Genomic DNA, 23,565 nt, shown 5'->3' with positions numbered 1-23,565 from the left:
TGTTTATTTCTTTTATCATGAAATAAAACAAAGATGGGCTCATTATGTAACGTCTGCCTGCTGAAGGTGCTTTTCAAATCAAAAATGAGCAAAACGTGTCAGAGTGAGACTCTAAACATCTAAACAAATAAACAATGAATTTATGCATCAAACTGACAAAGAAGTGGGACATAAACACGGGAAATGCAAAATACGAAGAAAGAAAAAGATTTTTATTTGATTTTGATTTGATTTATTTCCCATGTCCATTTTGCTTCACTGTCCATTTAAAAGCAGAGACACAGGAAGTGTCCTGACATGAGTGGGGGAGTCCTCCGCCTGTGTTACCTCCTCACATGCCGACACTTTTCGTTGTGGGCTGATTTTATATCTTTCTAAAACTTTTCAAACGCTTCTGCCTCACGATTAAAAAAAAAACTCATCGCTGCGCGAAGCCCCGTTTAAATCAGAACGTGATCCCGACTCGGCTCCACCCCTCCGGCCCGTGATGGTCTCGTCCGTGTCTCCCCGGCATCAAACGCACATGTTGGGTGTGTTGTGCAGACTGTTGCACCGGTATTACGGCAGTTATCGAACCGACGAGGGGCTGCCACGCGGCCGTTCCCTCTCCACAGAGCACGGACACGGTGAGAGACGAGTCACGGTCACCGACAGACACTTCGGACACCCGAGTTACCGTCGGAAACAGTCGCAGGTGCGCGCTCAGGAGGCGGACACGCGTCTCAGCGTGGCTGCAGGCTGCTGCTGCTGCTGCCGCCGCCGCCGGACTCGAACCGGACCGAAGGTAGGTCCACTGTCCACACACGCCGTCACGGTGAGTGTGTGAACCCGCCCGGGACCGTGTTTAATTGAACGGACTCCCGTTGCAGCCCGCGGCTGCGAGTGAAAGCGGTCGCCGGAGTCAGCTTCGCCGGTTAGCAACGCTCGGTTAGCTTCCCGGTCAGCTGTCAGCGGCTCCATGTGAGAGTCCAGCTGTTCAGCCGGCGAACGGCTCAATGAAAATATGTATACACAAGTGTTTACAGAAGATAAACCGGATGTCTGGAAAAGAAGCGAGGCGCTTCAGGCCTGTGATAGTCCGCCATGGCTCCGGCGAGGCTCCGCGGTTAGACAGCAGCAACGAAAACGCTTAGCTAGCCGCCGGTTGCTGAGCGGTGCCACGTAGCTAAGCGGCGAAGTTCTGCACAATCACTGCAGGAGGCTGCACCTCATTCCTGTGATGGTGATGATGGTGGTGGTGGTGGTCATCATCATCATCAGGGTTTGTAATGGGTAAACCTCCCTACCTGTCTGTATCCTGCAGCCATGCACACCAAAGTTAAATAGTTCTTCAGTGCACATTACTCACAGTATCACGGCCGGATAAAGGCTGTTAGAGGAGCCACGGGTGAAACCAAGCAGCACCCAAGAGCTAAAATGATTGATTGATTGGTCAAGTGACAGGAATTTAATAATCGATTAATCATTTACATTTTTTTTAAACAAAACTTTTCTGGTACCAGCTTCTCAGGTCACTGTTTGCTACTTCCTGTGATGGTAAACTAAATTTGTCGTCTGACAGTTGGTCAGACAACAGAAATGATCTGAATATGTTAATTTAGCCTCCAGGAAATAACAATGACAGGTTTTCCAACATTTTATTCACTGAACAGTCAGTCGGCTATTAAAGAAAATAATCCTCAGCTGTGTGAATGAAAGTTGTTGCTTGCGTGTTGCTTGCCTTTTCCTGAGTTTGTGTGTGTGTGTGTAATTACCTGTGTCACAGAAAGAAAATGAAGCACTATGATAAAACGCAACTTTACATCAGATGAGCTCATTAGAAATGTAAATATTTAAAGTCCTAAAACTACATCTTGTCACAAGGAACTTTGACATGACAAGGTTACAAGATGGAGGTTGGCAGAAAATTGCAACTAATAATCATTGATTATCAAAAACAGTTGCAGTTTTCTGCCACTTGAGCAATCAGTTAATCGACTAGTCATTGCAGTACTAGTTTTCTTGACACAAGACCTTTTCAGATCAATGACCAGCTCAAAGGTCTATGATCATACTGGTCGACACATTTCTCTCTGAAAACCCAAAAGCAAACAAACAAACAAACAAACAAACAAACAAAATCCTCAAGTGACTTGTAAACCCTTCAGGTTCGTTTCACACCTGTCCTCCATGTGTTTGCATCAGGCTTTGAGGCTCGCAGACCGACGCCATGAGCTCCAAGGTGTGTAAGAACTGCGGCAGCTCGGACATCGATGTGGACCATGCGCGTGGCGATGCAGTCTGTATGGGCTGCGGCTCCGTGCTGGAGGACAACATCATCGTGTCCGAGGTGGAGTTTGTGGAGACGGGAGGCGGAGGGTCGCTGGCTGTCGGACAGTTTGTCTCTGCAGAAGGTGAGTGTGACGAACTGACTCACCTGTTAGAAGAAAACTGTACCTGCTCAGATGAAACGTTGATGAAGACGTCACAGACCTACTGCTATTACTTGAAGCTGTAGAGGAAAAGTTGCTGCCACATTAAGTGTTAAACTCTGGTTGTTTTTTCTACTGTTTTTGCATAAAAGTAAGGACTGTGTGTTAAATGATGAACTGCATTCAAAACTCCACTGTGAGGAAATTTGCAAACGCACTTATTCAGAACTGAAAATATTTGATGTAAATTGATCCGGAGCATAACAGGCCACCGGTCAGCAGCCTGTTTGGGGCCTGCTTGGTATAAGATGTTGTGTGGTTTGTTGTGGTTCGATTAGTTTATGCACAAACAAAACAAAAACCAGATGTGAGAAGAGACAAAACACCAGAGACGTTCTGTAACTGAGGAATTTGTCTAACAGCGTGATCTCTGTGGAGAAAGCTGGATCTGGTCTTTGTTCTTAAGACGTCTTTCTCTACATTAGACTCTGAATGGTCACAAATGTTTATCACATGATCCACTGACATGATTGGAACATGCACTTGTAATTACTCAATTAGTTTACAACAAATGATTGTATTCTTCATGTGTGGATCATTTTGAGTCAGCAGCCTGGCTCTTATGTAATGGCTTTCTTTGAGTTAATATGTGTGTGTGTGTGTGTGTGTGTGTGTGTGTGTGGGTCCACAGCTGCTTATCTCTGTGTGTAACATTTACCTCCAGATTATCTCTGACCTTTATTCTCCAGGACTTTTACTCCTGCAGAGTCACACACGATGACTTCTGTTCATTTTCAGTGGTGTAGTTCTTCTCTTTGTCCATTAGAGCGCGCTGTTGGATCACACTGCATTTACATGCTCAGGGTATGATGGTCAGTAGATACTGATGTTAAACCACTGTGTTGTAAAGTTTCCTTCCTCCTGCTGGAGCGTTGCCTGTATTATCCTCCTGTTAGCTCATCTGTGCTGAGGACTTATGATGAGACCTATTAACTGAGTCCTGTCCTTTGTCCTCTAATACCAAAGGAAAAATAAAAACCTCACTACCTGGCGGCACTGATCAGAGCAGAGCTTCACACACACATTTTAAACTGCCTTCCACAGGATATTAGATCGTGTGTCTTTCTTTTATCACTTTTATTCACTGCGGCATCAGAAACGCTAACAGTCAGTTTTTGAGACGTCCACAAGCTTCAGATGCTGTTGATTTTCACAAAAATCTTATTCTAGTAAGAATAAAGGTTATTCTGATGTGTCTAAAAAAAGAAAAACAAGAAAATAGCATTTTGGAAACAGTTCTGGTTTGTGTTGTTAAAGATCTGCAGTTTTAATTTTCTGTTCCTGTCAAATCCCCGTGATAATACGAGCATGTCTCTTCTGCGTCTTCAGCTGGAGCCAAACATCCTTCTTTTGGAGACACACACCTGACGGGAATGGGGAGGGAGTCCCGAGCTCAGACACTGCAGAGAGGTGAGTGACCAGCAGGGGGCGCCACACACTTCATTAAAGCCTGTAAGAGCCTCGGCTGCACACTTCAGCTGCTGTTTGTTCCTTTTCCTTGTGATAAGTGACACGAGTTTGAATCTCAGTCTCAGAGTGTGAGATGTTCGTGTCCGTCGATTGTTTCTTCGAACCGTTGGAGGCTTCCTGGGTTCAGAGGTTCAGGTTTAGTTTGTCTCTTCCTTGTTCTGATAATCCAGAAGTGTTTGTTGTGAGTTGTGTAGCATCAGGATCAAAACTTCATACACATGTAAACCTAAGAAAAAATAAACATTTATCACAGAGGAGGAGGAGGAGGAGGTGATGAAGATGAAGACGACTTCAGAGAACTTTACATCTCCCAGACAGTGCAGCTCAGTTTTATTTATTCATTTATTTTTTTCCGTGTGCGTTGATACGTTTGATTTATTCTTCACTCGTTTCATATCATTTGCAGACGCTCTCCTCTGAAAGCCGCTGTGTGGCAACACGCTGGTGTTTCAACCCTCGTCTGACACAACAGCCGAGTAATTAAAGGCTTTTCAACATTTTCAGAGATTTACCTGGAATCTTTTTATCCTGTTTGTTCAAAGAGCTCCTCTCTTATCTGCATCTTAAAGTCATAGCAGTCTGTTTTTCTTTTTTTTTTTTTTTTTTTGGAGATAGTGACCATTTTTGATAACAGTAATGTACAATTTCATAGATTTGTTTAAAAAAAAGTTTGGGGCTGATTTAAAAGTTTTCTCACTGATAAAAACTTTTGCTTTGATAGATCAACTGTCGTGTCTTTAAAGGAAAATATAATAATCAATGTACATCAGTGCTAAATGTTCTGTGTAGTTCAGTCTGTAAAATGTCTGCTTCGTGGAAACAACACTATCATAAACTGGGACGTGAGTTTTTTACAGTGTTCGTGGACCCTCTCCTCCTCTGTGGCTCATCTATTCTCATCTCACACTTGGGATGAAATAAGTGCAGTGAATCTCAGGCAGGCCTGAGGTTAACGATTGTTTTCATTATTGATTAATCCACTGATTATTTCCTCGGTTAATCATTGATCAGGAAGATGAAAAAAAAGCCCTTCACCATTTCCCAGTAGGTGATGTCTTCAGTGCTTGTTGATGTACTGTATCTGTCAGGCTCTAAAGTGAATTGTACGTCACTCTGCTGGGGCCCCTGGAGGCCCCCCACGGGTGTCCCTGGATCTGACACAGACGATTCTATCTCCACAATTGTGGCCTTGAAACACGTCAGCAACTTGTAGAGTTCGGCTGAGGGCTGACAGGCTGTCGGGCAGAGAGCCAGAGCTCGGATATGATGGCGAGCAGCTGGTTACCATGACGACAACCGTCTGCTCAGCTGATGATGTTACAGCAACGGAGCCGCAGAGTCACAGAGCTGTCAGACTGCAGCAGACGCTGAGTAATGAAGAGTGTGTGTGTGTGTGTGTGTGTCACTGTCACTCACGGCTCAGAGGAGGAGTTTGAGCTTTTGGGGAAACATGCTTATTGGCCGTCTTGCTGAGAATGAGATTAGCAGATCGATACCACTCTGAGGTCTGATCGTCAGTATGAAGCCAGCTGCTGCTTAGCTTAGCTGTAAGACTGTAACCTGGCTCTGCTCACAGGTAACAAAACCCACCTGCCAGCACCTCTAAAGCTCAGGATCAGATGTTTAGGTGATCGAGTTCCAGGGTCCAGCATCAGGCAGTGATACCTGGTCCAACAGCAGCCCCTCGCTGTCCCGTCTCAGTCCACAGCCGTGTTGTTTTACACAGACATACAGAGTTTGTTATGCTAATTTTATGAATCTGCTACAGACAATTAAGCTGTTCGTTAGCTGTAAATCTGAGAATTAGTTGGATTCTTGTCGACTCTGAGGCTGCGACCAACCAGTTCCTCCAACCAGTTGGGTTTAGTCTTTCACCTCTGGACAGAGGCAGACCAGCTGTTTCCTCCTCCTCCTCCTTCTTCTTCTTCTTCTGCTTCCTCCCTCTCTCACATACTTTCCCCAGCAGCCGTCTCTGCCGCCTCCGTCTCACCACGGACTGATTCGTGTCTGGGAGCACAAACCCCGCCTCCTCCTGTATTTGTGTGTTTGCGTTGGGCAGTAATGCCTCACCAGTCCCTGATGTATTGGTCCTCGGCGTGCTGCAGTGTAGGCGTGGTGACTGGAATTTAAATGCAGCTTTAAAAGCAGCTGCAGGCACGATTTGTGTGTGAAAACACACTTCACCGAACAATCTCAATCACAAAATGGAGCCAAACAAAAAAAAGGTGATTTCCTTAAATCCAGGTGTAAAGCAGGGAGGAGTAGGGGGCTCAGGCCCTGAGCTGGAGCCAAACCTCCATAACTTACCTGTATGCAGGTTTGAGCAGATCCTGTGGATGTGTAAATGCCGCTCTGCCTCAGGCTGTCCCAGTTTTTGTTCATGTAGATGTTATGTTGTTATTTATTTATTTCGAGGCCCCCACGAAAGAATCAGTGGCTGTTTTGAGGTTTGAGCTGAGGAGTCATGTAAAGGGCGGGAAAGGAAGTTTTTATTTTTATATTTTTCAGAACCTAATCACAGCTGCAGCGCCGAGTCTCTGCCCTACTTATCATCTGTGGCACAAACTTGGTAGGAATTAACGTTGGGTTTAAAATGCACCGACCAAAGCGACAGATACAAAACTCTCTTTTTAGCTTGTGCCATTATATTTCTATATTTGCAAAGCTTTGAGTTTTCGTTTCCCCAGGTGTTTGGTTAGTTCAGTGTATTTTTGTATATATTTTATACGTGGGTGCGCTGCCTGCCTTCTGTTGTGAGCAGAGTGAAGTGAATTTGGAGGTTTAATGATATTTTCATATCAGGAAGCTGCGACTTCACTCAAATATTAGGTGCGGTGTTGAGAAGCACTAAATTCAATTCACATTCACATAAACACTAAAACAACCTCAGTCGTTTAATAATAATTGTTCTGATGGATCCAAATCTCATTAGATAAATGACTCTTGATCCTGGTCTGAGGTTTTATGTGGATTTTATTTTGTTTAAATTCTAACACAATATCAGCACAGTAGGTTGATGTTTAACACCTGGCCTAAACCTGATTAACACCTACTCTACTACCACACCATAGCAGCTATTCTCCCAGGACTACTGAATTTAACTCACTGATTATACGGTTTAACACCACTGGGTAACAGCTGGGTAACACATTGTGTGTGTGTGTGTGTGTGTGTGTGTGTGTGTGTGTGTGTGTGTGTGTGTGTGTGTGTGTGTGTGTGTGTGTGTGTGTGTGTGTGTGTGTGTGAGAGCTGGAAAGTTAATGTTGTGGAAAAAATAGTGTGGAACTCCCAAAATTTTCCTCAAGACGGGACAAAACTTTTTGGGTGTTGGCACAGTTTAACTTTTCACCCAAATGCTCCTGGAACGATGAAATACAGATTCAGAAGAGAAGTGTGTGTGTGTGTGTTTCCGTTCTGAAAGTGTGTAAAACTGAGCAGCACGACGAGACTCGATGAGCTCAGAGCCGCTCGCATTCCCAGACATCACACTCAGTTCAGTGGGTCAACACATCTGGTTGTGTGTGTGTGCGTGTGTGTGTGTGTAAGGATACTCATCATGTTGAGCTCATCCACGGTCATGAACTCTGTGCGCGCGCACACACAAACACACAAACTCTTTGTCTTGAGTCTCCACCTGCTGTTACGTCTGAACTGGCCTGTGCCGTGTGATGTTGTGTGTCTAAACATGGAACACACGTGTTTTTCTGTGATTGCGTGTAACGATGTAGTTACGTGTGTACGTTCGCACACATGGATAATGGAACCCTCGTGCTTGTCTCCAGGCGTGTGAGTCCTGACAAGCTTGCAGAACCTTGTTTGTGTAATTACATGCCTGTGTGTGTGTGTGTGTCTGTGTGTGTCTGTGTGCGTGAGTGTTTTCTGGTCTGTGTACCAAACACAGGTTAATGTCTGGATCACACTGCACCACATTTTTGTCTTTCTCCGCGGTCGAGGAGTCAGATTAGGAGATCTTCACGCCCTCACTTCCTGTCTTGACTTGCGTTGGCAATGAGACGTAGTTTCTGAGACATATTCGGACGTAGTAATATTTCTGTTTGGGCCTGGTGACGCACAAAACGTGGTCGTCTTTCATTATGACACAATGCACAAGATAAAACTTTCATCCAAGATAAAGATTTCATCATTGGACTGAGGTTGTGCAGCTGGTCCTGATGTCTCTGAGTCACTGTGTCTGTGTGTGTGTGAGTTAGACCAAATACAGGAGACCAACACTGGGCCCGTGCATCGTCTGTGACAGGATGGACGTGTCCTCTTTGACACACACACCTGCACAAACACAGCCTGTAAAACCTGAAAGGAGCAGTGAGGAATGATGATGTCGGTTTATTCACTCTGTCACTTTATGACCAACCTGGCAGTAAAATGTGGAGAATCAGAGTTTCCAGAGAATAATTCCAAGTGATTTTGAAGACCAAAGGAAAATTCTCAATTCCTTTTTTTTTTTTTCGTTTGCCGTTATCATCCGGCCAAGATTTTCTCTTCTGAAGAAGTAATATGAAAATTTAATAAGCAGATTCTCATTTCTCAAACGAGCGCTCTCCTAATATGATTAATGCGATACTTCTTCTGTAATTCACAGTTCCCCTGTGTAATGATGAAAAGCAGATGTGATGCTGGGTGTTTTCATTTTTTTTTTTCTATGAAAATGATCTTGTGTGTGTGTGTGTGTGTCTTTAGCCAAACAGCACATCAACACTCTGGGTCACCAGCTGCAGATGAACCAGCACTGTTTGGACACGGCCTTCAATTTCTACAAGATGGCGCTCATCAAACACCTGACCCGCGGCCGTAGGGCCTCCCACGTCATCGCTGCCTGCCTCTACCTGGTCTGCCGCACAGAGGGAACACCACGTATCCTTACTGTTCGTTTTCTTTCTTCATTTTCAGTTGGGGGAAAAAGAGTTTTCAAATGTTTCATGAGCAAGAAAATTGATTCACTGCTTTTAGGCTTTGACGATGACGTGTGTGTGTGTGTGTGTGTGTGTGTGTGTGTGTGTGTGTGCCTTATTAAATGTTGTAACAAAGTGGAGAGGACACCTGATCAAAGAGCACCTTCCATAATTGAACAGAGCAGCGTTGCCTGCATGCATAAGGAAAACTCTTTCTGTTTAATCGTGTCGTCTCTGTGATAACCCAGCAGACGTTCAGTGTTAGCTGAGGCGAAGCTGCAGGATACATTTGCAAACCTGCATCTTCAGCTGATGGAGGACGGCACATCAGAGTCTGCAGGTTACTTCTGCTGCGACTATCTCTGTCTTTCTTAATGTTTCGTAATCTGCGAACCGGCCGCTGATTGAAGTTGAGCGTGATGTGTCATCGTTGGGATAATGGGACTTTTAGGTTCATCCTTTTTTCATAATCAGGGAGGCTCTTTGGTTTTTGTACACAGTGTGCTGTTGTTGGTTTACTCCTGACTCACTTTGCCTCCGAGGATGCTTGTGTGTTATGTAACAGCAGCGCAGGGCGGCCGGGACGGGTTTGCCTAATGAAAGAGGGGCGAGGAGGGTGTAATGCCTTCCTGCTGCATTGTTTACCGGGCTTTTGTGTGTGTGTGTGTTTCAGCACAGGCCTGTCTGTTCGTTCATGTTTGGAGGAGTGAGGCCGTGGTAAAAATAGCCCTGCTCACTTCCTTTTCCACAGCTGGGTGAGTCTGTAATGTTGTCGCAGGGGAGAATCAGGACAAAGACGAAGGGCGAAGGAGAGCGGAGCGAAAAGGAAACATTCATCTAATCTGGACTTTAATTTAATGAGCCAACCACACAGAAGAGGACCAGACTATCTGGATCATATGTCTGTTTTTAGACTGCAGACAGGTCGTTCATCTGTTCTGAACTTCTCTCTTTCTATTCCTCTTCTCTTCTCTCCGACCTTGCTTCCCCCCTTTCCATTCCTTTTTTTTTACCGTCTGCTTCTTGCTTCTGTTTGTCCTTCGTCTCCAAATGACCCCAGAAACGTATGTGTTTGCATCCATGCACCAGTTAAAACCAGTGAAACCAGAACGAAATGCTGTGGCCACATAGAAAACCATCAGTCACATATAATTTTGGTTCAACAATCTGCCATGTGCTGCAGAAACATGTTGAACGCGGTCAGTGTTGATCTCTTAAATTCGGTCCTCACAGGTCTTCATGGTGCTACCTGTGAAAAAACGTGTGAGGACCCACAGCTGGCCAGTTGTTGGTCACACACCCTTCCAGGTCTCAGATGCACTAAGCCTGATCGCACTGAGCCCTTAACTCCTTCAACCACCTGCCCTTTTCACGCTTTTACTTTGGAGGAGCTGCCGCCTGTACCTGTTTTGTGCTGTGGAGCTGTCCAGCAGATTTCCTGCCGTATTTGTTGAGCACTTAATTTCAAAACCACAGGCACTAATCTGCTGCTATAACAGCCTCCACTCTTCTGGTTTCAGGCTTTCCACCAGATTTTGGAACCTGGCTGTGGGGATTAGCTCCCATTCAGACACAAGAGCATTAGTGAGGTCCAACTCTGATGTTTGCCGGTAAGGTCTGGCTCGCAGTCGGTGTCCCTGTTCGTCCCGGAGGTGGGGAAACCACTGAAATCTGTCATTGCGCTCACGGCTGAGTGAACGACAGTGTTATTATGTTGAAAGTGGGAAGGGACCAACACAGATTGTTAACATGCTGCGTGCCTCAGATTTGAATCTGTGAAAAACAGTCCCAGACCAAAAGTGCATAAACATATATGGACATTTGTGTCCACATCTGTGTCCGCCTCTCTGGATGTTTTAATAGATGAGTTGTCTTGTATCGTCCTCCCCGTCTGTCCTTTAGCACCAAATAATATATAAGTAGGTTTTTGTCTCCATGGACCCAGATGTGTTGAAGGACCTGCTGTTGTGTGTTTTCCTGATTAAGGCAGTCGTCTGTAATCTCCAGACGGCGTGTGCTGGGATTATCTTTTCCATTTCATCGGCACCGCTGCTAATTCCATTGTGAGGCCTTTTCAGAGGAGCCCCGCTAATCCGCCCTGGCAGCCTAGAGACAGGTGCACCTGTCGCCACGGAGACCCCGTCTCCACGGAGACCAGTGCGTCCGAGCGGGGGCCGGTCACCGGGAGCATGGGATGACCAGAGACCGGGGTGTGTTTGTGTTTCTGTGAGGTTGCGGCAGGCGAGGCCACAGGTCCCTCGCCTGGTCAGAGGTGACGTTAGATTTACTGACACAGCTGCCTCAGATGAACCTGTTTTATGTTGAAGCTATTGAGAGAAGTTAACTTTCGGACACTTCTAACCGCGGGCAGATTATGAAACAAAGAGCTCGTGGCACCGACAGAGCACCTCACCTCCCGCCCGTCGCTCGTTTCTCCATGCGGTACTTTACAGGTTGACCTGACCTGAACTTCTGCTGTTGAGTCTGTATAAATCATTTCTGCCACAGGAGATCCACATGACACATCACTGCAAAGATATTACACACAACACGCAGCATTTTATTGAATTACTCTGAAATAATTGAATCTTGTGCTATATCATGACAAATGATCACGAACTGGTTCTTTTGGTTGAGCTGCCTTAACCTTGCCGACCTCAGACATGCTGCTGGATCTCAGTGATCTCCTGCAGGTAAGTTTCAAGACGACGGTCACATGAAAACCGGGTTTTGTTGATGAATCAGTGAATAGTTTAGTCCATAAAGCATCAGAACGTAGTGAAAAATGTCCAACACGTCCTGTGATGTCTTCAAAAGGCTTACTTTGTCTTAACAGTCTAAACCTCTGAATATTCAGTGTAGTTCATATACGACAGACAGAGGCAGGAAATGCTCACACTTAATCACTTTATCAATGAAGATCTTTGTCACAGATCTAATTTAAAGCAGCTGATTTTTTATTGATCCGTTTATTTTCGTTCCTTCGTTCCGTTGAAATCTGTGAGACTCAGGTTATAAAAACATTTAGAAGGAAAAAAAAAACTTCTTAAAACTTTTCTTCTTTCTTACTTTGATGTGTGTTGATGCCCACCCTGTTACAGCAGCCACTTAAATACACTCCTACCTCTCACCACCACTCCCAGCATGCATCTCTGCCTAACCGCTCGCTCCTCCAGTCATCTTGCATTCAGACTTTCACCCGTGTAATTAAACCTGAGTCGTGTGTGTGTGTGTGTGTGTGTAAATTTAGAAACCCCTCCGTTTGTCTGCATATTTAATGGCAGCCGATTCACAGTGAGTCAGGGGTGTGGTGGTGGTGGTGGGACATTTCTCAGAGTCACAGCTGGTCAGGGGCTTTTTTATTTTTATGCACCCAGCTGTCCTGGAGGAGCCGGCAGCCCCTCCCCCACCGTCCACACCCCAGCATGTGGAGGCTGGGTGTGGATTTGAAGTGGATTTTGGGAGGGTGGGGTTGGGGTTTTATTAATGCCCAACATTTAGGTTGCTGCAGCTGTGGGCTGGTGATATTCCACCAATCGCTTCTTTATGGATCCACACCCAGGCCACTTGGTCTTTCTTGCATTGTTTGGATGAATGGGGAGCTTTGTCAGTCTCATCCTAGGAAGGGTGTTATTGATCAGGGCTGGATCAATACTGACTTTAAATATCAGCCGTTTTCTCTGTTATCCGCTGTTCAGTTGCAAAACAACAGGTGCATTGGGAAGCGAACATGAGGAGGATCCTTCACTCTGTCCAGGGGCCCGTGTTCAGGGGTCTCCTCAGGTCATGAGGAAGCTGAGGAAGGTTTTATGGCAGATTCAAACATATTCTGTGAATAAACAGTTTTATTTAAAGCTCTTTTTTTCTTTAAAAGTATATCCTCACTTTATGGCTGAATTAGTTGGATAAGGTTGTGGTCAGAGTTTCGTGTAAGGTGGGTTGGGAGAAACCCTGAATCCTCTGCAGCGGGTGATACTTTCAAATTACCAGTCAGCGTTTTGAGCCTTGTCAGAACTGTTGTGTAGTTCATAGCTTTAGCAGGGTGTTGTTGATGTTAACTAATATCGTTGGAGCTGGTCCCATTAGGAACCCTCTAATTGAAAGATTTCCCCCTTGAAGCCTTCGTCACTGCGTCCACCTGTTGAGACTCTGCTGTGAAAGTATCAAGTATCCGCTCCGTGTTTTTGTTGGCAGAGCGCTTTGAGTTGACCCTCGACCCGGAAAGTTTCACTTAGCGCCGCAGAGGAGCGGGGGGTTGTTTCTCCGGGTTCTCCGTTTCGTCTGCGAGCTCCTCCACTGCCGGCAGCTCAGAGCCGTGATTAATTTTAACTGGAGGACTTGAGCTCAGCGTCTGTTCACACTGAGTCAAACACTTTTAGATCTAAGAAGAACAAAAACTCAGTCAGGCTGCTTGAACGCCGGAGTATTGACTTTAATACATTATGTAAAGTAATATATTGTTATAAATAAGTAATAGTTGTGTATTTGCAGCTCTGATTGCATTAAATCACAACTTTTATAAACCTTTCAATCTTTTAAATGAAACGAATGAAGTCGAGTGAAGCAGTTTCAGTTTTTATGGGCCTTATTTTAGCAGTCTTGGACATGACTCCTGTCCTTTATGAGGACACTGTTCTCACCAAAGAGAAGCTGAGATCTGGGAACATCATTTATATCTATGACTTGGTCGACCAGGGTCACCAGTGAGCTTCTAACTGTGTCCCATAAAACCAAAACACTGCTGAAACAGGATAACGCTGCAGGTTTGTCATTACAATCGACACCTTTCTTTTTATACTGTCATTTTTTCCAGTGGTAACAGAAAATCGATTTCTTCAGCTTTAAAATGCTGCTGTTGAAAATAGTAAAGATGTTGATCTTGTCCCTGAGGTCCTTTAGACTAACAATCATGGCAAATAATCATCCTTGTTTTAGAGATAATCCTAAAACCGTTCAACTTTAAAAACTCAGAAGTGACCGCACTTGTTCCTCCTCCTCCTCCTCCTTCTCCTCCTCCTCTCTTTTTGCTTTTGTGTATAAATTCCTTGCTGGAATCCACTTCCCAGAATAGCATAGGAGCATCTGCGTCCCTGCCCGACTCCAGAGGGGGCTGAGAGTGAGAGTCCGTCTGTCTGCTCCTAAAACCCCCTCGCCCCCAGCCCCCGGAGGGTTGGAGAGTCGGTCTGAAGGAATGACAGAGATCTGACCTGAGTCCACGACCCGATCCTCCGGCTTTCACTGCCTTCTGCTTCACATTTCAGCCCAGAGCCCTGAGAAACGTAAAGCTTGGGCTGTTAATTTGTGACGTAGATGATAGATGTGCAGTCTTGTGGCTTTGCTATTCATCAGTGTTTGTCATTAGATCCTTTCAGTTAGAGCGGGTGTGGGCTGGGGGGGCAGAATTTACTGCTGAGCCTTCTGGAGGTGTTGTGGGTAAAATACAATGAAACATCTGTGACGGGAGGTGCCGGCGTGATAACCCCACTGACACACTGGCCCTCATCCACCACCTTCCTGTCCTGCTTTTCCCTGAGACATCCTCCAGTAGAAGCAGGTCTCCAGCTTGCTGCTCATCCTAGTTTCACTGCACAGGGGACAGACTCATCAGATCCTGTTCCAGAAAGTCAGTAAACCAGTTTGAAGGTTTATCCCGTGAGATTTTTTCCCGATTTATTACGTGAACATTTTCAGCGCTGTTCTCGATATTCAATCATCAGTTTAACAGAAGAATCTGGACACACCTCTGACTTTTTTCTCTTATTTCTAACTCAGATGCAGAAATTCTCTTTTGTGCATTCGTCTCATGTTTACTGCGCCACTGTGACATGCAGCTGCTCAAATTCTCACAGGAATCATAAAAATCTGAACCAGAAACACAGATCCTGCCCTCACTCCACTGGTTTCCTGTTTTATCCAGATCAAACTACAAAGTGCTTCTTATTACCAACAGAACTCGTCAGGGATTAGCACCTTCTTACTTGGCAGAACTCCTTAGATCTCACATTCCCCCACGTACACTCAGATCATAGGATGCAGGCACATTATTCCAGCCATTAATAATCAATCTGTTGCTGGCAGAACATTTTTTTTCTCATCAAGCGCCTCCGCTGTGGAAAACTACAAAACCTATTTACTCCCCCTCTCGTATAATTGGTCCCTTGATCTGGTTTTTATTTCTTATTTGCAGCCTTTTCTGTAAATAAGAAATAAAAACTTTTTTTAAAATGTGTTTTTGTCTTGATATATTTTGCAGTAGTGGTTATTCTCATTTTGTAATTTTCTTATTGAGAGATTTTACACTCAACAATAATAAATTGTGCTTTTGAGTTTAGGTTTTAATCAGAACCTTATTTAGAGAATATAGGCAATGTTTCCCCCACAACTTCATTTTGTTTATTCGACTAAACAAACAAGTGGTCTTAGTAGAATTGGTCTGTGTTGGTCGGACTTGTAATTTACATACAGGAAATCAATCTGGAGGAAAAAGTGCAGGATGGGAGAGAACAGATATTTTCATTAGAAATTAATCGACACAACCACAACCTGAAAAAAATCCCTTCAAACGGCAGAGATCAGCTTTTAATCACACACAGTGAAGTGAAATGTTCTGCAACCTTTGGGTCAATTATGTAACGAGAACACTTAACCTGAGTCGACCTTATTTCATATCCTAATAGTCTGTTTCCCTCCCTCACACACACCTGTCGTCCTCGGTCACGTCCCTCATGGCGGAGCGAAACACTTCATCATGCGCGGTGAACAATGTTCGGACCGATGCTCGAACTCTGCCGTAAACTCTGACTCCTGGAGTCATCGAGCTCACTGAGGACATACAGGATCACATTAGCACCAGAGTCCATTCAGAAAATGAGACATAACTGACAGCACAAGGTTTTCGTCTGAAACCTGCTTTATTCTGTAGTTTGTTTGTTTTTAAATTCATCATCTCATTAGTTTTCTTTTTAAATGTTACTCTCCTCCACAGGTGAACGTCTACGTCTTGGGAAAAACTTTTCTCGTCCTGGCCAGAGAACTGTGCATCAATGCCCCGGCTATAGGTACTGAGCTCAACTTCACCCTCCTTTCTTACTACACTGACAGATTATGTTGAATAATTCTCTCTGAATGCTGAATCAGCTTCTATAATTTGCTATTTCATGTAGATATGTGCAACTTCCCCGTTAATCCCATTATTGATTAATTACCTCTGTGATTAGCTGAGTATTAGTCTATATATCACTGAGAAATAGTGAACAGTGCCTGTGGTAAGTTCCCAGGTCCAAGGACCAATATTGAAATGTCCTGTTTTGTCTGACCAACAGAGCCAAACCCAAAAATATTCAGTTTACAGTGATAGAAAATAGAATAAAGCGGTAAATCTCATTCGCTAAACCAGAGGATGTTTGGCATTTGTTTTCCTGATAAATGATTTAAAGGTGCACTCCAGGGATTTAATATTGCTTCCATAATGCGTGATGATAAATTGCTGACTCCCAGCTGACAGATTAAAGAAAGAAAGGTCAATACTGATGCAGCAGAGGCCGAGATATCCTGACTTTTAGTCTGCCGTATGGGTTCAGCTCCAAAAACACTGCATCCTACATAGTTTTCCTTCAGACGCTCTCTGCTTGGTAAACACCCACGACTTTTAATCCCCAGTTTATAACTCAGGCTTCCTGTGATGAATTTGTAGTTTCCAGGCCCAAACTAAACTATGCCCGGTGATTCATTTAGCCACAGTGGGCTGCAGACTCATATTTTAGTCTCACAGCAGTCCCTGGGCTCATGTTCCCAAACACAAAAATGACTGTAGCGAGTTCCATGTGGTGCGATCTCCAGATTTAAAATGTGGGGGAAAAGAACAGTGGTGCTGGGTCAGTGTTCAGCACCGGCGGACTGGATGACTTGGACTGATGCATCTCTAATGTACATCCTTAGGTCTTAACCCACTGATATCATGGGGTTTCCTGCTTTGCCAGACAGGCCAAGCAAATGTGCTAAATTAGAGAGTGCCTGAGAAAACTCTGACATATCCTTTGCCTTAATCTTGAATTTTGTGAAACTTAACCCCAGAGGGACTAATTTAAACCACATATCATTTACTTTGCACCCACTTTTAGCCCTAATTACATTCTCCCAGCATGGAGGGACACACGAAAAGCAGAGCATCACCACCACCCAGGATCATTTATATCATGTTCCTCTGCATTTTGCAGGTTGACCTTAACTCTAAAGTTCTGCTGGTAATTTAATTTTATCCAGATCTTCCTACCACAGCAGACTGACACAGACTGACTGTCCACAGATACCATAGAAAATATTTTAGTACAAACTTTCGAAGGAAACTCTGGACTCAACAGGCTCCTGAACCCTGTGCCCATCAGACCTCTTAAATAATCTATCCATGGCTGTAAGAACCTCACGTTTTCATAAAACCCAACGTGTAGTTCACTCTGATATAACCAGAGGGCGCTGCTGCCCCTCTAATCCCCAGTCCCTCAACCCAGGCACCACAATAACATGACATCCATGGCTTCGATCACATTATAACCTTTATGTTTTATCGTCAGGTGTATAAGCATTCTTGTACAGAACACATCTGGTCTTTAACAGCATCAAGCTGTTAACAGTTAAATTGTATTTTACAAAAGACACAACGTTTCTGAGGCCGTCCTCTGAAGTGCAAAACAAGATTTCTACTTTTTTTTTTTTTTTTTGCATTTAGAATCATTACACTACATCAAGTTTGCTCCTTGTGTAATATTGCTGCTTGGACTATAGTAACAACATCGTATATAGACTTGCAATTACACAATTTTAAGCAGTCCCTACTTGTTCCAGTCGTGGAGCTCAGCTTGATTACATAACCACAAATCACCGTATTAATGTTGTTTCTACAGCAGCCGCAGCCCTTAGACACAGGCATCAGAGCAAATAACGTTAACCCGGTACTTAAATAAAAAAATAACATTAAATTAAATAAGATAAAACAACAGCTCCTTTGCTTTTAAAATAGTCTCTCAAAGAACTAACCAGGCCATTTAGTGTGACATTACTCAAGTGTCTTTAATGCTACATTACTTTAAAGGCTGGGAGGCGAGGATAAACCTAATTTTCCATCAGCAGTCCAGAGCAGCCTATGCATAGAACACAAGCTCGGGGATCTGTCCTCCCTGTACTCCGGTCCCGTTAGTGCTGTCGGAGGAACACTGGAACTGAAATGTCACCTTCCCACACTGCACCTCCGTCATGCCCTCCTGGCCAAAATAGCTCAGCTCGTTCCCGTCCAGCACGGCGCTCACCGTGTAGAACGCGTCCTGCTCCACCTGAACAGGATGCTCAAACCACACCGGAAACGTACTGCTCGACCCGTCCGACACAAACTTTGTCAGGTTCTGTGCCAGGATCACCCCCTGCCTCTTGAGTTCAATTTTGACGCTGTACTCAGCTTTGCCGCCGCTCGACCCGTACAGACCCAAACCGGCGATAAAGATCCTCTTGTCCACCGCAAACTGAATGCTGTCGCACCGGCCGCGGTAACGCCACTGATTGCTCCGGTAGGCTGAAGACTGGAAGCGATGGCACCTCTGAGGCACCAAGCCCTTTCTCGCAGTCAGAGGGAAGTCCAGTTTGGGCTTTTTAGCCGCAGTGTACCACAGGAACACGTTGTGCGTCTCCTCCAGTGTCAGGATATCAGATTGCGCTGCCCCGTTAGCAAACTCCTCCAGGCTCATGGTGGGGATGCGCACTAGAAACAGCGCCTTGCCCAGGACATCTCTCTTGTTGCGGATGGTGGGCCCCAACCCTTGTCTCTTGCACTCAGCTGTGGCCCAGTTCATAACCGCCTCAAACACCACCACCTCCTTGGTGTTGAGGGTCTCCCTCCGCAGTATGATCTCCAGCGTCTGCAGGTCGATCTCGCAGAAGCCCTCGGAGCACAGAGCGAGCTCGGCCTGAGCGTCGATCACCTCCCAGCAGCGCTGCGTCAGCTCGGGCTCCTCGAACAGACGGCTCTGGGACAGCAGCACGCAGGCGTTCTTGGCCTCCAGGCTCGTTTCCAGGAAGGTGACGCAGGCCTTGGCCAGTGCAGGGACAATGTACTTCTTGGCAGCATACAGGGTGGCCAGCACCGTGTCCGCCTCCAGGTCGATCTCATCACTGTACATGTACCTGGGAGAAGGAAAACAGCATTTAAATCACAGCACTGCTGGAGAGACAGATCTACAGAAAAAAAGCTAACTGGAAATAATGATGGCCTTTTTCTTCCTAAAGAGGATTTTATGATGAATGAACACATCCTACCCTTTTCTCAAAAGGCATAGCACGCAATAGTCCATGGTGCTGGCTTAGCCAACGCTACTAAATGAGCATCAAAGGCAGGTTATTTATAACTACCAGTCTGCATATATTCCCCTCTAAGAAAACTGTCAGGCTGTGGATGAGGAAAAGGAAAAAAAAAAGTTTCTAGTTGAACAAAGAGCGCTGAGAAAACCAGCAATTACAGAGCACCATGCTGCTGCCACTGCTCTCTGGTGCTTCCAGCATTTTGGCATTCGCCTCTGCTTAGCTTTGGATGAGTAATAATATGCTTTGAAGTTACACTGACTGCGCTTGTCATCTCTCCCTCTGGTTGGCTGTGTGAGGGATGGTGAGTGGCTTACTTCAGCAGAATTAGAAAAGCAGCAGGTTCCACATCTGGGATATGGATCTCAGACTCCTCCTCCGCCAGATCGCCGTAAAACATGGCACAGAAGACCGAGCTTCCCACGGCCAGCACATACTGAGGAGGGAGGGAGGAAGGAGCAGACAGATGCGTCAGAGACTCATGCGACCAGAATCACTTCTTTTTGCAGAGTTCAGTGAAAGGAGCAGTCTTTCAGGGGAGCAGAGACATTTAAATTCCACAGACAAACGTAAACATCACTCAGTCCTGATCTGCCCCGAGTGCTTCTGTTTGCTCATAAATGAAAACCAAAAACAGTTTTTCCAAGAGGTGAAACGTCTTTACCTTGTGTGCTGGAACCCTCTGCGACCCCCCCAAGGGGCCAACAATGAAGTGGACATCAGCCATCAGCTCATTGTTAAACATCAAGGCATTCCTAAAAGCAGAGCAGGTTTCATGAATAAGCCTCAAGTATTGTATAACATCAAGTCCTCCCACACTCTCTCTTTGCCTAGAGACACTGGTTATTTTCATAGGTTTGGGGAGGATATAGCTGCAGTAGCAGGGCTGCATCTAACACTGATTTTCATTATTGCTAAATCTACTTATTATTCTAATGTTAGTTAACCGTGAAAAATGCCCATCGTGTTCCCAGAGCTGCTGGTGGTGTTTTTAAAAAGATATTGTTTTGTCCAAAACTCAAATATATTCAGTTTACCATCATAGAAGACTAAAGAAAACAGAAAATATTCACATCTGATGAGATGCAAACAAGTAAATCGCCGTCATTTGTGATTTTTGGTTTAAAAAAAAAAAACTAAATGTAATCTGGAATTTCTGTTACTGTACAAACTTTAAACTATGGCGGTGTAAAAACAGACCTCGGTCCTGCAGGAATAGTTTTCTCCAAAATAAAAGCCAGTAAAGCTGATGCAGTGTGACTGTGCTGACTGAGAGGAGTACAGTGACCTTACTGCTCTTTATGGTGCATTTTATCTGCCTGTTCAACTACTGTCATATATATATACTGTGCGTTACAGCGGCTGCAGTGTCCTGTCACCGCCTGATCATGACCTCAGTGTACTTTACTGTCATTTTTATCTTTGAAATAACCGTGGAGAGACTCTCAGGGGTAGAAGGTGACCCGGAGTGTTTCGGAGTTACCTCTCTCTCAGTGTGGGGTGGCTGCACTGCCAGCTGGGTGGGTCTACGTTGTTGTTGTTGATGTTCTGCTGGGTGGTCGGGGTGGTCGCCGCGCTGCCGCTGCTGCTGGCCTGGCTCACCCGCACCTCCTTGGTCTTCTCGGCGTCCGCTACCGTAGTGCCGTTGGCCAGGTTGGTGTTGTTGGTGCTGGCGGCCGGGTACAACTCCGCAGCCATCTTCTTCTGCTGCTGCTTCTTGCTCGTCAGGGACAGAGTCAGGATCTCATAACATACCGGCAGCCTGCCCGGGAGCTTGCCGACCTTCTTGGACTTTTTCAGTGTTTCGGGAAGTAGGAGCAGATAAGTCAAACACCTCATGATTCGGCCATGATGGAGCAACCTGCAGTCTGCCGTTGGCATCGGCACAAGCAACCGATCTCCTTCGTGTTAGTTATCCAGCGAACCGAATCACTACCGGGGTCTAAATGAACCAGCCGTACCGAGGGTTTGCTCTGCGGAGGATTCAGCCTTTTTTTCCCCTGCGTGAGATCCGGATCCTACGGCGCCGCTTTAAAACGGCATCGACTGCGAAGTTTACACGACAACATCTAAATACGTGTCCGGGGCCCGGTGGAGTCCGCTTCCAACTTCGACCATAAAACACCGTGTTCCTCCGTGTCCTGGCGGTCAGCTCATCCCGTGCGGACGGAGAAACGTCCACGAAGCGTCGCTTGTTTTCCCTTTTTAATCCGGAGAGTCGCAGCTGGTATTCAAGTCTATTTTTTTCCCACCCCGCCTCTGCGTTAATCCTCACACATATTTCTCCCTCTGCTTTCTCCGAAGCGGCTGTCGACCGAGACGAACCCAGCTGCGATGTCTCGTCGTTGCCGTTCGCATCCGAGCTAAGTAGTCGTTTGTCGGGAGTTTTTAAGGTCTACTCTATTTTTTTCCTTTTTTTTTTTTTTTTTTTTTTTCCTTTTTTTTTTTTCGTCGTGATCTCCTCGGACGCCCAGGGCTCGCCGAGGACCAATCACATTCACGCACCGCGCTGACGTCAGGGGGGCCGAAGCGCCTCCCTCCGCTGCTCCGCAGAGTGCGTCACCGGGGAACCGCTCCGCCTCCGTCCGCCCCGATCGTTAGAGCCCGCCCTTAAATAAATAAAAAGTTAATAAAAAAAAAAAAAATAGATAAATAAAATAAGAGAATAAAATAATGGTTTAACTTAACTCCCCAGCCTGCCGTGACTGGGCTACATGGCTATGTAGCAATAGATAGGTTTTATCTATCTATCATCTATCTATCTATTGTGTTTAATTTGAAAGTAAATGTACTCAAGTAGTTAATGTGTGCACTATACCTCAGTGTGAATATACTGAAGTGTTTCCAGTTGCTTCACAGCAGTTTAGAGGGAGTCATTTATCTGACAGCTTTAGTCACTGTTTTCTTTATAAACTGTGATTTTTACATACAAAAGCAGTTGATGAGCTGATGATGCACTGTCACAGAAAACACCGCCCGAGGGTATAAAGTAATTTAAACTTAGCTCCACGTCGACCAACCACAGTGGTAAAATGCTGTCTCCACTTGAATGCATCAGTAGTAATAACCCAGTAATTTAGTGCAGCACTGACACATCTCAGTGCACATCCTTTGCTTTTAATGGAGTATATTTATATTGCAGTGTTGCTACTTTCTGAATCTGAATACTTCTTCTACCACTTATCAAACACATCCTCTGTCTGGATAATGTCATTATCTAACATTATGTCCGCTGCATCGTCTCCTTCTGGAGGTCCAGCTCTCTCCAGCTTCCTGCAGTAATCAGTGTAATCGTTGGCAGACAAGTTTTTAAAAGTGCATTAATGTGTTCCCTTCAGCTTTGAAGTTTGCAGGTTATGGAACGAATAGGACAGGGACATTTGTTCCCTTAATCTGAGCGCTTCACCTCAGACTCGGTGCAGTTTTACCTGGGTACTAAGGCTGCATGTGAGGAGGCACTGCCTTAAAGGCTAAAGTTAGGGACCAGAAGTCTGAGTGCACAGTAAACACCACAGATTCAGTGAAGCTGTAAAATGATTGACTGCAGCATTGACTGGTGGATATCCTTGGCTATTTTTAGATAAGTACATGGTAAATCTCCCCGCCCAGAGGTGGGTACGTACTGTGTACCTGTGTTTATGCACCACTGCACCTCTGACTGTAAATGTAAAGGAAAAACGGTGAACGTAATTGTCACCCACATTAGGTTATGCACCAGTTTGACACTACTGTTTTATATACGTCTCTGATTTTATGTCAGCATATAAAAATTATAGAGAGCAAGCGAAGGGACCATGATGCCCCTCAAACATTAGTATGTGGTCTCTGTAAAACAACCTGTTCATGGAAATAAACAGAAACAAATACACACCCTCTTCACGATGAAGCCAATAAGTATGTACAACAATCAGCAAAAATCAGAACATTCCTATGTTTTACCGCTGTGTAACACCCTAAAGCAGCTTACACCTATTACACCTATTAGTCTTTGATATCTTTATTTCTGTGGATAATTGACCAAACAAACCACGTGCCATCACATCCAGATGTTTGTTACCACTTTAGTGCAGTTTGATATCCATAAAACGATTCAGTGATTTGAAACATCGTCAGTCTTTCTAGAGCTGCCATTTTTGTGCTGGCATTCAGCAATAACAGAGAGGAATCCATCAGAGAAATGAAGCTCAGAGTAACAGAAAAGAGAGCAGAATGCCTTGTAGCTCACAGATAGTTTCGGGTTTTGAGGGAAGGATGCAAGTTTCCTCACAACTTTAATGCTTTTCATGCAGCTCTGCTCCCACATTTGACTGAAGGGAGCAAGTTCACGGCCCTTCCCTGGGGGTGGTCGAAGTCATTTTGGGGAATGTGGG

At 45.1% G+C, this 23,565-nt stretch overlaps 2 protein-coding genes across 3 annotated transcripts in view; one reads left to right on the top strand and one right to left on the bottom strand.

Annotated features, from left to right (window-relative positions):
* Nucleotides 1-542: 542 nt before the first annotated feature.
* brf1a (BRF1 RNA polymerase III transcription initiation factor subunit a) overlaps nucleotides 543-23,565 on the top strand; it is a 98,712-nt gene continuing 75,689 nt past the window's right edge. The window contains exons 1-6 of one of the 2 annotated variants that reach the window (XM_041061419.1): nucleotides 543-784; nucleotides 2,185-2,393; nucleotides 3,801-3,881; nucleotides 8,640-8,813; nucleotides 11,513-11,544; nucleotides 15,837-15,909. In XM_041061419.1, coding sequence (XP_040917353.1) covers nucleotides 2,210-2,393; nucleotides 3,801-3,881; nucleotides 8,640-8,813; nucleotides 11,513-11,544; nucleotides 15,837-15,909 — 544 coding nt within the window. In that variant the 5' untranslated portion in view covers nucleotides 543-784; nucleotides 2,185-2,209. The remainder of the gene's footprint in view (nucleotides 785-2,184; nucleotides 2,394-3,800; nucleotides 3,882-8,639; nucleotides 8,814-11,512; nucleotides 11,545-15,836; nucleotides 15,910-23,565) is intronic. The other variant, XM_041061420.1, reaches the window with a different exon arrangement.
* Nucleotides 15,858-21,613, bottom strand: LOC121197698 (BTB/POZ domain-containing protein 6-B). The gene is made up of 4 exons (XM_041061421.1): nucleotides 20,679-21,613; nucleotides 19,860-19,950; nucleotides 19,513-19,631; nucleotides 15,858-19,021 (listed from the first exon to the last, which is right to left on the bottom strand). Exons 1-4 carry the CDS (start codon nucleotides 21,074-21,076, stop codon nucleotides 17,989-17,991), a joined length of 1,641 nt encoding a protein of 546 aa, XP_040917355.1. The 5' UTR covers nucleotides 21,077-21,613; the 3' UTR covers nucleotides 15,858-17,988.

The sequence above is a fragment of the Toxotes jaculatrix genome, chromosome 17, assembly GCF_017976425.1.
Source record: "Toxotes jaculatrix isolate fToxJac2 chromosome 17, fToxJac2.pri, whole genome shotgun sequence".
In the NCBI taxonomy this organism is placed as follows: domain Eukaryota; kingdom Metazoa; phylum Chordata; class Actinopteri; family Toxotidae; genus Toxotes; species Toxotes jaculatrix.
Note: the sequence above shows the minus strand (reverse complement) of the source record. Positions and strands in the feature narration are given on the sequence as shown.